This window comes from Scyliorhinus torazame, chromosome 1 (genome assembly GCF_047496885.1).
Source record: "Scyliorhinus torazame isolate Kashiwa2021f chromosome 1, sScyTor2.1, whole genome shotgun sequence".
Taxonomy (NCBI): domain Eukaryota; kingdom Metazoa; phylum Chordata; class Chondrichthyes; order Carcharhiniformes; family Scyliorhinidae; genus Scyliorhinus; species Scyliorhinus torazame.
In genome coordinates this window covers 330,523,306-330,538,896 of record NC_092707.1, presented here as the reverse complement: position 1 = coordinate 330,538,896, position 15,591 = coordinate 330,523,306, and the positions used below count along the sequence as shown (strand labels likewise).

Genomic DNA, 15,591 nt, shown 5'->3' with positions numbered 1-15,591 from the left:
CCGTGTGTGGAGTCTGCACAGGTTTCCTCCCACAAGTCCCAAAAGATGTGCTCGTTAGGTGAATTAGACATTCTGAATTCTCCCTCAGTGCACTCTAACAGGTGCCGGAGTGTGGAGACTAGGAGATTTTCACAGTATCTTCATTGCAGAGTTAATGTAAGCCTACTTGTGACAATAATAAAGATTATATTTTACAATATTGCACCCTCACGCATGTAAACATTTATGAAGTCACACCTGGGGGTTCTATCAGCAACTACACAAATATAGTCCAGAGTAGGAAAAAAAATCCAGTTACATAGCATGTCAATTCCCTATGGTGTGCTGCGTACTTAAACAATATAATTGCCAAATGCCACACAATGAGAACAATACAAGTGTGAAGTCCCATTCCATCAGGTTTTAATTAGATGCTAAAACTCTAGGGGCGGGGGCACACCATGTGAGGGGGAGGGGAGGGCCTTACTGCATGCGAAGGGGAGGGCAAGGCCCAACTGCGTGCGAGTGGATGCATGCGCGCGGGAGACAGGAGAGCAGGTGTCTGTGTCTGGTTCATTCCAATCTCAAGGCTCTCATTCAGACTCACCCCACAAACATCAACACACTCACAGTGGGTGAGTGAGCATCCCGAGACTGAGTGTGAGCCGGGTACAAACACACCGACCCCATAATAATCATGTTCATTTATTTTTTTAAAAATTAGGAACGTATTGCTTTTGTGCAATAATTTGCCTCTTTTCATAAATCAGGCTTAAAAAAAATTCATGTTTAATGTTGTGCCAAACCACTGTTCTGCATTTGGCGGATTTTAAAAAAAACTTTAGGTGTGAGCCAATATATTTTTTATAATTCATTGCTCAACAGCACCGAGTGGGGGAAAAAATTTGAAACTGAAGTTGGCCAAACCTAATTTAGCACAACATATTAATACGTCTCACAGTTAAGACAGAACAGAATATATTTAACATTGCATACCTGATGTTGCAGATCTCACATAATTGATAATCTTCTATTAGTATCACAAGTAGGCTTACATTAACACTGCAATTAAGCTATTGTGTACTACAATCACACCACATCATTCAGTGTTGAAACAAACTAAAATGACTAGAAAGCAAGAATTATATTGTTCATTTGCTTATTTACCAATTATAAAGGTACTTATTTTATCAAGATAATCAACTAACTTTAATGGCCCTCCTGTTACAAACATAATGGCCGTTTTAACCTCTTACCTGTGCAGATGCATTGAGAAGTCCAGATGATGTCCCCTCGGGTTCTGGATAGGTTATTTCTACACCAAATTCAAAGCCCAATGGAAGATAACCAGTCATGAAAAAACTGAAAATATAAAAATGTATTTAGTCACTTTGCACAGGGAACACAACCAATAACCAATGTCAAACCATTTTTTGAATCCTTTGACGACTGTGAACTTTCAAATTGTCCAGTTTTAATATCAGCTGTGAAATGTTGAGTAAATGCAAAACATTTTATTCATATACAAAAATACTTTCAACTATTTTATAAAGATTTATAAATGCTTATAATATTCTAATGGGCATGAATGTTTATAATTTGGATTCCAATATTTAGCAGATCTAGGATTTTTAGTGTAAGTTATAAAAAAATGTAGCCAAAAAGATAGATCTAGCATTGAAACATGGAGTTATTTTTCAGATTTTACAAGTTCACCCCCAAGAGTTGCAAATGCACAATGTGTAGACCATCAAATAATTTAGTTAGTATAATAGGCGCATTTGCCATGTAAGTTGATATAAAAGCCCACAATAACTTGTAGACTAAAACCTTTACATACAATCCCATAGAAACCCCACTTGGAGCATAATCTATTTATGCATCTTAGAATATTGTTGCAATAGTTAGATTTTGCTTCAAATTAGAGAAAATAAATGTCCTAGACCAGCATGAACTACAATTTCTGCTGCATATTCAAACAAACTGCCTTGTTTTGGGTTTATGTGGGAGAGAATTTACTGTAGTTAAACCTTGTTGCTTGCATTAATGTGCAAACACTTCTTTAAATTGTGTTTGTACTGAACTTTTCCAGTCCAGTATGCAAGTAATATAAACAAAGCTATTTTCCTTTTCTTTAATTAATTTACTCTCAAATTCAAAATTTATCTTCCTACAATTAAAAAAATATCTAACTACAGTGTAATACACATCCAAATTTGACTCGGGAATTTCAAGTGGACGCCGATACCCACTATTCATTCCTCCCTGCACTGTATGCCTTCAGATTTTCCCATTTGTTCCCAAATTATTAAGTCAATGATATTGACATGCAGGCATCAATAACTGAAATAGTATGGTCAAAATAACTTAATTTAGGACAAGACTGTAATAGCAGCCTTGGTTGGTTTTAAATCGCAAACCTAGCCAGATAGATGGAGAAAGAATAAGATTGGCATTAGAGGAAGGGGTGGGGAAGAGTTGCATATCATCCCTAAATTATCAGTTATACGATAAACATTTCCTGGTGCATATCCCTTTCTTATGCCTGAATTTACACGGTTATTTTCCCCTCATATTAGAAATCTGTGTTTGGGTCAGATCAATTTATTCCTACACCTGAGGCAAGAATTAATCCGTTAAGGATTAATATTTGGATAACAAAGGGATACTATAAAGTAGCCATAGAAATCAAACCCATGCAAGGAACCTCAATGCTGCTCTCAAAGTCCAGCAGAAAGCAAATAACATTTGCGGTAAAACCACCTTTCTTGGGAAAGGACAACACATGGATTTGACTCACTGCTGAAATGAAGCTTCTAGATACTAACATCTATATTACCTTGCTGAAACAACTAAATTTATGTACCATTCAAATCTCTTTTCGGTACAACTGCGATATTTGCAGCATAACTCACAAGTTACTTCGGTGTCAGTACTTTTACCAGCATCCTCCACAAGAGTGCTCAAGTTCTATTAGAAAAAGTACTGATTTAAAAAAAAACTATATATGAAACATGCTATGTACCTCCAGATTCTGACAGACCTGCACTACAAGGAGCACAGGACAGTTAAACTGACAAAAATAAAGTGGCTTTAAAAAAAAAGAGAAAAACATCAAGTGATGTCTGACCCCTTCGATTTTTGGGCACGTACTGAAGTGAGCTTCCAGTGAATCGTCTTTTTCGCTTGTGTGGTTTATAGTCACCAAGACGACCAAACTGCGTGCTTATTCAGCTCTTGTTCACCACTACAAATAGGGCACCACATGAAGGAAAAGGTTGGAAAACTGATAGTTCATAATTTAACAGTGCAGTTAATTAATTGTACATCATATGGTATTTTAGACATGTCACATTAGAAATAATAGGTTACACTAATCGAGTGCAAACAAATCTATTCAATCTACATTTCATTGAATAGTCAGTGAAGTAAATTTAGTGATTATCAATCAAAAGCAACAAACAAAATACATTACTTCATCCTACAGTAGAGGGAACATCATGAAGAATCTCATTCACTTCGTAAGTAAACTGAAACTAGCAACAACATATACTATGTTCACAACTATTAACTTATATTTTACATTCTAGAAGTGGAAAGGAACAAATTTTCAACAGGTTAATAAAACCACTGTAAAAGGAATATTTTTATTTCTTACTTATTGCATGGTCCTGGAGCTTTAGCTGACAAACTCTTACAGACAACTGTAAGGGTAACTGCTCCAATGTACCCAGCTCTCAGTAAATGTGCGCTGTAGACACAATTCATTAACTTGGTATGCTCACCTCTGAATGAGAAAGTCAAACCTTCTCAAGAGTTCAAAGCTAGGGCAGGAATCTAATTACTCCATTCAGCTCTGAGACTTATTTTCTCAACCTGCATGGCATAGATTTTCCTTAATTAAGGTGGGGTGGCCACCTCTTCCCAAGCTTTTGTTAATAGTGCTCTTGAACCAGCTGTTCGGAGGTGTGCAGGTGACTTCCCTCCCTTGCTCTGGGGAAGTCCCTCCCTTAGACTAACTGGTTGAGATCAAGAACTCACCATACAAGGAATCGCGCGGTGAACCCATGTCCATTACTCTGTGGCGCAACATGTTAGTACACCACTGGGCCACCTACAAACATTTTAAAAAACATTATGTCCCTAACAGGTATTAAAGAACAGTAAAAAGCGGATACATTGTCACAAATAAACTTGATAAAGATTCCATTACAACTCAATGGAGGGTTCAATGGGCAAGCTCATTCCCACATAAATGATACTTAATTAATTGAGTTTTATTGATTTGACTGATTCGGCTGTATAAATGAAATGAAAATAACTGCTAAGCAGCTAATAATAATCCTGGAATGTCCCATTTTTCACCCTCAATGCAGCATTAAAGAAAATATGGATGTCCCATGTATTGTATAAAAACAAAATGTTACTTGAATACAAATGAGGGCAGCATGGTAACAAAGGGCAGCACGGTAGCACAGTAGCTTCACAGCTCCAGGGTCCCAGGTTCAATTCCCGGCTGGGTCACTGTCTGTGCAGAGTCTGCACGTCCTCCCCGTGTCTGCATGGGTTTCCTCAGGTGCTCCGGTTTCCTCCCACAGTCCAAAGGTGTGCAGGTTAGGTGGATTTGAAATGCTAAATTGCCCTTAGTGTCCAAAAAGGTTAGGTGGGGTTACTGGGATAGGGTGGAAGTGTGGGGTTAAGTAGGGTGCTCTTTCCAAGGGCCGGTGCAGATTCGATGGGCCGAATGGCCGCCTTCTGCATTGTAAATTCTGTGATCTTTGAAATGTTGTGACTCAGTGTGACTGCTACAGCAGGGCCAACAATCATCAAAACGAAAGCCAACAGCAAAACTATAGCCAGTTACGCTGTTACATTTAAATTGGAGAGGGGGTCATAATTGGTATTACAATTTATTTCTAAGTGCAGTACTAAGTTTTGTTTATTAATAGATGCACCGATTCAAAATGGTTAAAAAAGGTTCTAAGTTATGGTTCCAAGTTCTATTTTATTATCTAGGATGTCAATTAAGTTTCCTTTTTATTGACTTCCGGGTGCGGCGATGACCAGCTAAGTCGCACGTTTCGGCAGCTCCCGTTGGAACGGACTTTTGGGCTCTTAATAGGAGCTCCACCGGCAATTTAAACGGCCAAAAACACTGTGCGGTAAACCAGAAGGGAATCCCCACGGACACGCATGAATAAGGGAAAGGATAGCGGCCCGATTGCGGAGGATCCTCTGGAGCAGCGGCAAGGAAGGCAAGCTCAAAGCAAGATGGCGTCGGAAGGTGGCCGTTTGTTATGGGGCCCGGACCAACAAGAGTTCCTGCGGCGCTGTGTGGAAGAGCTGAAGAAGGAGCTGTTGGCCCCGATATTACAGGCGATTGAAGGGCTAAAGGAGGAACAGAGGACCCAAGAGCTGGAGCTTCGGGTCGTGAAGGCAAAGGCTGCTGAAAACGAAGATGAAATACAGGGCCTGGTGGTGAAGACAGAGACGCACGAGGCACAGCACAAAAGGTGTGTGGAAAGGTTGGAAGTACTGGAGAATAATTCGAGGAGGAAGAATTTAAGAGTCCTGGGTCTTCCCGAAGGCGCAGAAGGGGCGGACGTCGGGACATATGTGAGCACGATGCTTCACTCGCTAATGGGATCGGAGGCCCCGGCGGGCCCTTTGGAGGTGGAGGGAGCTTATCGAGTTCTGGCGAGAAGACCGAAGGCTGGAGAAATACCTCGAGCTATAGCGGTGAGGTTTCTCCGCTACAATGACAGAGAGATGGTCCTCAGATGGGCGAAGAAAATTCGGAGCTGTAGGTGGGAGAACGCGGTGATCCGCGTATACCAGGATTGGAGTGCGGAGGTGGCGAGAAGGAGGGCAAGCTTTAATCGGGCTAAGGCGGTGCTTCACAAAAAGATGATCCAGTTTGGAATGTTGCAACCAGCGAGATTGTGGGTCACACACCAAGGGAAGCACCACTACTTTGAGACGGCAGAAGAGGCGTGGACATTCATTGTGGACGAGAAGCTGGAATAGTCTGGCGAGAGAAAGAGCTTTTGGGACAAAGTGGTGGGGTGATTATGTGGGGCGAGAAAAGGGGGGGGATGATTTATCAATTTGTTAATTTTGTGATCCTGTAACTTTTCTCTCTTCCCCATGTTGGGGGGGGGGGGGGTACGAGGAACTGTGGGCGCCGGCCATTAGGGGCGGGGCCGAGTGGGAAACACAGGCTTTGTTCCCGCGCTATGGTAATTATGGCGGGAACAGGGACGCAGGAAGGAGGGGGCCTCGCACAGTGGGGGTCGAGGACAAGGGGGGAAGCCGAGGTCAGCCAGAGTTCGCCGACTTCTGGGAGCAACATGGGGGGGTGCAACTACGCTAGAAGGGGATCTAGCGGAGGGGGGATGGGGGGGGTTTAAACTGGGTTGCTGCTGGTAAGGAGAAGGGGGAAGACCTCCGAGGTCGAGGCGGGAGGACGCCGACGGGGGGGGGGGGGGGATATACGGGTACGTGGGAACCGGGTGATGAGCTGGGTTAAAAAAGGGGATGGCTAGTCGACAAGGGGGGGGGGGGTAAAGAGCCCCCCAACCCGGCTGATCACGTGGAACATGAGGGCTGAACGGACCGATTTAAAGGGCATGGGTACTCGCACACCTAAAGAAATTAAAGGCAGATGTGGTTATGTTGCAGGAGACGCATCTGAAACTGATAGACCAGGTCAGACTACGTAAAGGATGGGTGGGGCAGGTGCTTCATTCGGGTTTAGATGCGAAGAACAGGGGGGTGGCTATCTTAGTGGGGAAACGGGTACTGTTTGAGGCAAAGACCATAGTGGCCGACAGTGGGGGTAGATATGTGATGGTGAGTGGCAGATTGCAAGGGGAGGCTGCGGTGGTTCTGGTGAACGTATACGCCCCGATCGGGGATGATGCAAATTTTATGAGGCGTATGTTGGGACGTATCCCGGACCTGGAGGCGGGAAAGTTGGTAATGGGGGGAAGACTTCAATACGGTGCTGGATCCAGGGCTGGACCGGTTGAGGTCCAGGACCGGGAGGAAGCCGGCAGCGGCCAGGGTGCTCAAGGACTTCATGGAGCAGATGGGAGGGGTAGACCCCTGGAGATTTAGTAGGCCTCGGAGTAAGGAGTTCTCATTTTTCTCCCATGTTCACAAAGTATACTCACAGATAGACTTTTTTGTCTTGGGAAGGGCACTGATTCCGAAGGCGACAGGGACGGAATATACGGCCATAGCCATTTCGGACCATGCTCCACATTGGGTAGACCTGGAGGTAGGAGAGGAAAAAGAACAGCACCTACTCTGGATAATGGATATGGGCTTATTGGCGGATGAGGGGGTATGTTTAAGGGTGAGGGGGTGCATCGAAAGGTACTTGGAGCTTAATGACAATGGAGAGGTTCAGGTGGGAGTGCTCTGGGAGGCGTTGAAGGCGGTGGTTAAAGGGGAACTGATAGCCATAAGGGCACATAAAGGGAAGCAAGAGGGTAAAGAAAGGGAGCGATTGTTGAAAGAACTTTTGAGGGTGGACAGGCAATATGCGGAGGCACCGGAGGAGGGACTGTACAGGGAAAGACAAAGGCTACATGTGGAATTTGACCTGCTGACCACGGGTAAGGCAGAGGCACAGTGGAGGAGGGCACAGGGTGTACAGTATGGGTATGGAGAGCACAGGGTGTACAGTATGAGTATGGAGAGAAGGTGAGTCGGCTACTGGCCCACCAATTGAGGAAGAGGGGAACAGCGAGGGAGATAGGTGGGGTGAGAGATGAGGAGGGAGAGATGGAACGGGGAGCGGAGAGAGTGAACGGGGTGTTCAAGGCATTTTATGAGAGGTTATATAAGGCTCAGCCCCCGGAAGGGGAGGGAATGATGTGTTTCTTGGATCAGCTGGAATTCCCTAAGGTGGAGGAGCAGGAGAGGGCGGGACTGGGAGCACAGACTGAGATGGAGGTGGTAAAAGGGATTGGGAGCATGCAGGCAGGGAAGGCCCCGGGACCAGACGGATTCCCGGTGGAATTTTATAGGAAATATATGGACCTACTGGCCCCGCTTTTGACGAGAACCTTTAATGAGGCCAGGGAAAGGGGGCAGCTGCCCCCAACTATGTCGGAGGCAACGATATCGCTCCTTTTGAAGAAAAGGCCCGCTGCAGTGTGGGTCCTACAGGCCCATTTCCCTTTTAAATGTAGATGCTAAGCTCTTGGCCAAGGTGATGGCGATGAGGATAGAGGACTGTGTCCCGGAGGTGGTCCACGAGGATCAAACTGGGTTCGTTAAGGGGAGACAGCTGAACACAAACATACGGAGGTTGCTAGGGGTAATGATGATGCCCCCACCAGAGGGGGAGGCGGAGATAGTGGTGGCGATGGACGCCGAGAAAGCATTCGACAGAGTGGAGTGGGATTATCTGTGGGAGGTGCTGAGGAGATTTGGTTTTGGAGAAGGGTTTATTGGATGGGTACAGCTGCTGTATGGGGCCCCGGTGGCGAGCGTGGTCACGAACAGACAGAGGTCTGACTACTTCCGTCTTCATAGAGGGACGAGGCAGGGGTGTCCCCTGTCTCCGTTACTGTTTGCATTGGCGATTGAGCCCCTGGCCATAGCACTGAGGGGCTCCAGGAAGTGGAGGAGGGTACTCAGGGGAGGAGAAGATCACCGGGTATCTTTGTATGCAGATGATTTATTGCTGTATGTTGCGGACCCAGTGGAGGGGATGCCTGAGATAATGCAGACACTCAGGGAGTTTGGGGAATTTTCGGGGTACAAATTGAATATGGGGAAGAGTGAGTTGTTTGTGGTACATCCGGGGGAGCAGAGCAGGGGAATAGATGACTTACCGCTGAGGAAGGTAACAAGAGATTTCCGGTACTTAGGGATTCAGATAGCCAGGAGTTGGGGAACCTTACATAGGCTTAATTTAACAAGATTGGTGGAACAGATGGAGGAGGATTTTAAGAGATGGGACATGGTGCCCCTGTCACTGGTGGGTAGGGTGCAGGCGGTCAAAATGGTAGTCCTCCCGAGATTCCTTTTTGTGTTTCAGTGCCTTCCGGTGATAGTCACGAAGGCTTTTTTCAAGAAAATTGAGAAGTGTCATGAGCTGTGTGTGGGCCGGGAAGACCCCGAGAGTGAGGAGGGGGTTCTTGCAGCGTAGCAGGTATAGGGGGGGGGCTGGCACTACCGAGCCTAAGTGAATACTACTAGGCCGCCAATATCTCAATGGTGTGTAAGTGGATGGGAGAAGGGGAGGGAGCGGCATGGAAGAGATTGGAGATGGCGTCCTGCAAAGGAACCAGCCTAAAAGCAATGGTGACGGCGCCGTTGCCGTTCTCCCCGAAGAAATACACCACAAGTCCAGTGGTGGTGGTAACACTAAACATTTGGGGGCAGTGGAGACGACATAGGGGAAGGACGGGAGCCTCGGTGCAGTCCCCGATAAGAAATAACCATAGGTTTGTCCCGGGGAGAATGGATGGGGGATTTGGAGCATGGCAGAGCTGGGGTTGTGCAACTGAGAGATCCGTTCGTAGACGGGACGTTTGCGAGTCTGGGAGCGCTGACGGAAAAATATGGGTTGCCCCAAGGGAATGAATTTCGATACATGCAACTGAGGGCTTTTGCGAGGCAGCAGGTGAGGGAATTCCCGCAGCTCCCGACGCAGGATATTCAAGATAGAGTGATCTCAGGGACATGGGTGGGGGATGGTAGGGTGTCGGATATATACAGGGAAATGAGGGACGAGGGGGAGATCATGGTAGATGAGCTGAAGGGGAAATGGGAAGAAGAGCTGGGGGAAGAGATTGAGGAGGGGCTGTGGGCTGATGCCCTACGTAGGGTAAACTCGTCGTAGGGTGCCAGGCTAAGCCTGATACAATTCAAGGTTTTACACAGGGCGCATAAGACCGGAGCAAGGCTCAGTAAATTTTTCGGGGTAGAGGATAGGTGTGGGAGATGCTCGAGAAGCCCAGCAAACCACAACCACATGTTTTGGTCATGTCCGGCACTGCAGGGGTTCTGGGTGGGGGTGGCAAAGGTGCTTTCGAAGGTGGTGGGGGTTCGGGTCGAGCCAGGCTGGGGGTTGGCTATATTCGGGGTTGCAGAAGAGCCGGGAGTGCAGGAGGCGAAAGAGGCTGATGTCTTGGCCTTTGCGTCCCTAGTAGCCCGGCGAAGGATATTGCTTATGTGGAAGGAAGCCAAACCCCCGGGCGTGGAGACCTGGATAAATGACATGGCAGGATTTATAAAACTAGAACGGATAAAGTTCGCACTAAGGGGTTCGGCTCAAGGGTTCACCAGGAGGTGGCAACCGTTCATTGACTACCTCGCAGAACGATAAAGGAAATGGGAAGGTAACAGCAGCAACCTGGGGGGGGGGGGGGGGGGGGGGCTCGGGTGGGCCCTCCGGGGTGTTTTTGTATAGATATTTGTACTAGGTTATGTATAATGGATTGTTTGATTTTATTTTTGGAGAGTTATTATTTTTGTTATGGCAGTTGCCATTTAGTTTATATATTATTTATTTATTTGTTAAAACGGCCACTGTTATTTATATTGTTTTATTGTTGTAAAAAGGAAAACCTTTGTATTGTTTTGTTTGGCCGAAAAATTTGAATAAAATATATTTTTAAAAAAAAAAAGTTTCCTTTTTATTGACTGCAAGTCTTTTAAAGTCAGACTGGAGATGTCGAGTACGAGCTGCTGTCAGTGCTGTCACTGCACTTGCGGGGATTCTGAATTAGTACTTCTATGAATTCTAATCCCAAGATATAGTTACACCTTTCCAAAAATTACCAACTCACAGCATTAAAAAAGTAAGCTGCAAAAGTCACCTAATTACCAGTATTTGCTCACTCACTACAATACATCTGGTGACGAATCATCAGTCTCCCCTGGTGACTCGACAAGTTTATTTAGTGAATAGCTCGAGATGAGGTTCCTGCGTTTTTATCTAATTTTACCCAATAGAGGGGTATAGACAATAGAATGGACCTTACTCCTGTGGTGTAGAGGGGTGAATGGAAAGACGACAAAATCTCAGTTTGACCCTTACAGAAAATTTAAGTGAGTAGGTACAGGTAGGACTGAAATCTGATACCAAATGAAGAATACTCTGATGATAATCTGCATCAAGGTTTACACATAACCCATCTGAAACTAGACCCCATCAAGGAGTCAATGCCAATGGAGCAAGCAGAAAAGTTGGCAAGGAGAAGAGGGTCACCAAAATGGTCTGGCAAATTTCCATATGATTAAATACTGTATCTTAAAAGATTTAAGTTAATCCAGCTGCAAATTTAACATGATCATTTAACAAGTTAATCTAAAATAGATACAGCTTCAAACTATCAGTTCAATATAACATTTCTGACAATTAACATTTTCATTGCGACAGTAGACGCAATGACAGTCTCAGTTTTCTGAATTTGTAAAGAGATAGACAAAACACACTAAGGACATTCCAGGGCCTATTTCGTTGAAACAAAGAATGGTTTCTTACCCCAAGGAACCTGCTGTGACAAAGATTACTTGGAGGTAACCAAGATTTAATGTGAAGGTGAAAACGAGCATCCCAATAAATGCGATAATGTAGACTGCAAGGGTGGTTTGCCTGCAAATTAGAAAAATAATTTAAGACCGGGTTCCCATACAACATTTATATCAGTACATTAATTCTGGACAACTGGGGGAAAACATGCACATATTTAACAAATGAAGAAGTATGTTTGCTAAGAACAAATTTCTAGATAAGTATTCAAAATTTTTCAAGGGAACATTGAAAGAGACACTGGCCCAGAATTTGCTGAAGCGTGCCCTGCTAGTTTAGACTTTTCCCCTTACCTCCAGCCCAAAAGATGTGTTGCAAATTGAATTACAACTGGGTAGCTGGGACCTTGGTGAATGACAGGACCAACAGTCTATTCTCCTTAACCAATAAGATTTAAGGACAAAAAACAGGAAATGACAGAAGAATGTAGGGTGATTTAGAGTAAATTAGATACAGAAAGAAATAGAGGGAAGAAAAGATTAGATTAACAGATAAAAGGAAAGATCCACTCCAATGCCCATACTGCCACAACCGATCCACAGCATCTCCCTGGCCCTATACTCATCCCTGGAGCATGTCTACAACAAAGACTCTTATATCAGTCTCCTATTTAGTGACTACAGTTCCGTCTTCAACACCAAGCTCATATCGAAGCTCCAAAACCTAGGACTTGGCTCCTCACTCTGCAACCGGATCCTCTGCTTTCTGACCCATGGACCACAATCAGCAAGGATAAACAACAATACCACCTCCACGATAGTCCTCAATATGCCCCCCAAGGCTGCGTACTTAGCCCCCTACTATACTCCCTATATACACATTACGGTGTGGCAAAATTTGGCTCCAATTCACTCTACAAGTTTGCTGACGTCACGACCGTAGTGGGTTGGATCTCAAACAACAATGAATCAGAATACATGTGGGAGATAGAGAACCTCGTGGAGTGGTGTAACGACAACAATCTCTCCCTCAATGCCATCAAAATTAAAGAGCTGGTCATTGACTTCAGGAAGCAAAGTATTGCACACACCCCTGTCTGCATCAACGAGGCCGAGATGGTTGACAGCTTCCTACGTGTGCACATCGCCAATCTGTTCTGGTCTATCCACGTCAACCCTACGACCAAGAAAGCACAACAGCGCCTATTCTTCCTCAGGAAACTAAGGAAATTCGGAATGTCCACAACGACTCTTACAAATTTCTATATATGTACCACAGAAAGCATTCTATCTGGCTACATCACAGCCTGGTATGGCAACTGCTCGGCCCAAGACTGCAAGAAACTAAAGAGTCGTGAACATTGCACAGTCCATCACACAAATCCGCCTCCCATCAATTGACACTGTCTACACCTCCCGCTGCATTGAGAAAGTGGGCAGCATAATCAGAGGCCCCTCCCACCCGGCTTATTCACTCTTCCCAACTTCTTCCATCGGGCAGGCAAGGAGGAGATACAAAAGTCTGAGAAAACGCAACAGATTCAAAAACAGCTTCTTCCCTGCTGTTACCAGACTCCTAAACGACCCTTACGGAGTGTGTTGATCTCCTCACACAACGTCTCTACTGAGTCGTAGTACTACACTCCTGTATGCTTCACCGATGCCTGTGTCTATGTATTCACATTGTGTATTTTATGTTTGCCCTATGTATTTTCTTTTCATGTGTGGAACAATCTGTCTGAACTGTAGGAAGGACAATACCTTTCACTGTACCTCGGTACATGTGACAATAACCAAACCAAATCCAAAGCAAGAGTTGTTTTTTAAAAAATTTGAAGAATAACTTGCTACCTGCATGAATCAGTTTCCAGTTTTAATAAATCCTTTTCTGTGCTAGTGGAGTTGAGAGACATTGTAGGAACATAATCGAGTAATTCAAAGTATCCCAACACTTCCAAGTACCAGCACCAACTCTCTATGGCCAAAGTAATTGGTAATTGCTGTGTAAATGTATCCATTTCCTGAAACTCTGAGGTTGATGATGAGCTGCCGTCCTTATCACAAATTGCTGGATAATTTACATACTAAAAATGGCATGCACCTTAAACTTAATTTCCCCAGCAAATTCTGGGCCATTGGTTCATGCCAATTTATGTACATATAAGCAGACATATTTCTAATAGGGTTGATACAGTGTTAAGTGTTTTTTTTAAATCATACCTTTCACTGAAATGCTAAACACAATTGGCTGAAGAGTTGTTTCATATCAGAACGTTTTCACTATTGCCCACTAATTGACGTCAGTGAGTAATAGTCTTCAATGACTGATGTTAGCAGACAATAGAACAGACACTGCTGCCCACTGTCACAAAGCACAGGCAAAAAGGGTTACAAAGTTCCCCATTTTGAAAAATAAATGTAAAGTCTAAATGTAATAAAAACACCAATTTTGGGCTACTGTAATAAATATAAATTATTTTTTGGTTAGAGAAGTGAACAAATGTGCAATAACTCCTTCAAACTCTGGTTTACGGTCAACATTTTACCCCTACAGTTCCCCACTGGAGTCAAGAGTTACACTATTGCATACTGGTCCATGAGAAACTCCCAGTATCCTGGCCAACATTCTTCCTTCAACAAACGTAAGTGCAACTGACGACCCATCTTCTAGCGCACAGAATATATGCCCATCTAAAGGTCCAACATTTATTATAGATGTTACAATGAAAAAAAGGCCAATGTAAATGCAAATAACGTACAAAAAGTATTCCATAAGGCAAATGGAATATAGGCCTTTACTCATAGGGATTGTAACATAGAATCTACAGTGCAGAAGGACGCCACTCGGCCCATCGAGACTGCACCGGCTCTTGGAAAGAGCACCCTACCCAAGGTCAACACCGCCACCCTATCCCCATAACCCAGTAACCCCACCCAACACTAAGGGCAATTTTGAACACTAAGGGCAATTTATCATGGCCAATCCACCTAACCTGCACATCTTTGGACTGTGGGAGGAAACCGGAGCACCCGGAGGAAACCCACGCACACACAGGGAGGATGTGCAAACTCCGCACAGACAGTGACCCAAGCCGGAATCGAACCTGGGACCCTGGAGCTGTGAAGCAATTGTGCTATCCACAATGCTACCGTGTTGCGTAAGACACAGGTGCAGATGTGACGCTTCGGTTATACTGCAAGATAAAGTGCAGATGTCCCAAATTTACACCATGGTTTAAATCAGGGCTCCCCAAACTGTGGGTCATGGCCCCAGCAGAGTCACATGCTCAGAGAGCATTGGCTGCCATGGAGCTTGGACTGAGCATTAACAATTGAAAGGCCTCTTTAAATGCTTGGAATTTTTTTCTAATTGTGGCCATGGCATAACGAACAAATCTTATTTCAAATTCCCAGTTTCTGCTGGCTTTGTTTCCATCAAGTTATCAAAGGATATGGGCCAACGGCAGGCAAACCAGGTTTAAGAGAATGAATGGTAAGTACTATGGCAGAGGACCAATGGCTCATCATAAATTGTGGACATTCATGGGTTGTGGTTGGTAAACACTTGCACACTGTGCAAGTCCATACGAACGCAGCAATTCAAGTAGCTTGCATTAATCTCAATTTTAACCAAATCCTAGTTCTGTTTTTGAAAAACCGAGCGAAAACATGTTCAGGTCCTGTTTCAGGCTTTGAAATACCAGTTAACAATTAGAATTGCAATGAATTGCCATTGTTCGTTCAGTCAATTATAACAAATTTGACTTGGGAATTTGGGCACAAATATTCAGATTACTCCTAGAATTTACAATGCAGGAGACCATTCGCCCCATCGAGTCTGCACCGGCCCTTGGAAAGAACACCTACTTAAGCCCATGCCTCCACCCTATCCTCATAACCCCATCTAACCTTTTGGGAAATTTAGCATGGCCAATTCACCTAACTTGCACATCTTTGGACTGTGGGAAGAAACCGGACCACCCAAACTAAACCCATGCAGACACGGGGAGAAAGTGCAAACTCCACAGTCACCCGAGGCGGGAATTGAACCTGGGTCCCTGGAGCTGTGAAGCAGCAGTGCTCTACAATAAGCTATTAAGAATATGGCCAGGTGAC

The 15,591-nt window shown here is 44.6% G+C and overlaps 1 protein-coding gene across 6 annotated transcripts in view; it reads right to left on the bottom strand.

The window, feature by feature from the left end:
* Positions 1–15,591, bottom strand: part of flvcr1 (FLVCR choline and heme transporter 1) — a 47,911-nt gene that overhangs the window by 11,953 nt on the left and 20,367 nt on the right. For all 6 annotated transcript variants that reach the window (XR_011947748.1, XR_011947750.1, XR_011947749.1 and 3 more), the window contains exons 6-7: positions 11,489–11,599; positions 1,236–1,341 (exon numbers count right to left, since the gene is read on the bottom strand). Coding sequence is in view for 1 of the 6 variants with exons in the window: in XM_072508836.1 (XP_072364937.1) it covers positions 1,236–1,341; positions 11,489–11,599 (217 nt within the window). In the remaining 5 variants the exon portion in view is untranslated. The remainder of the gene's footprint in view (positions 1–1,235; positions 1,342–11,488; positions 11,600–15,591) is intronic.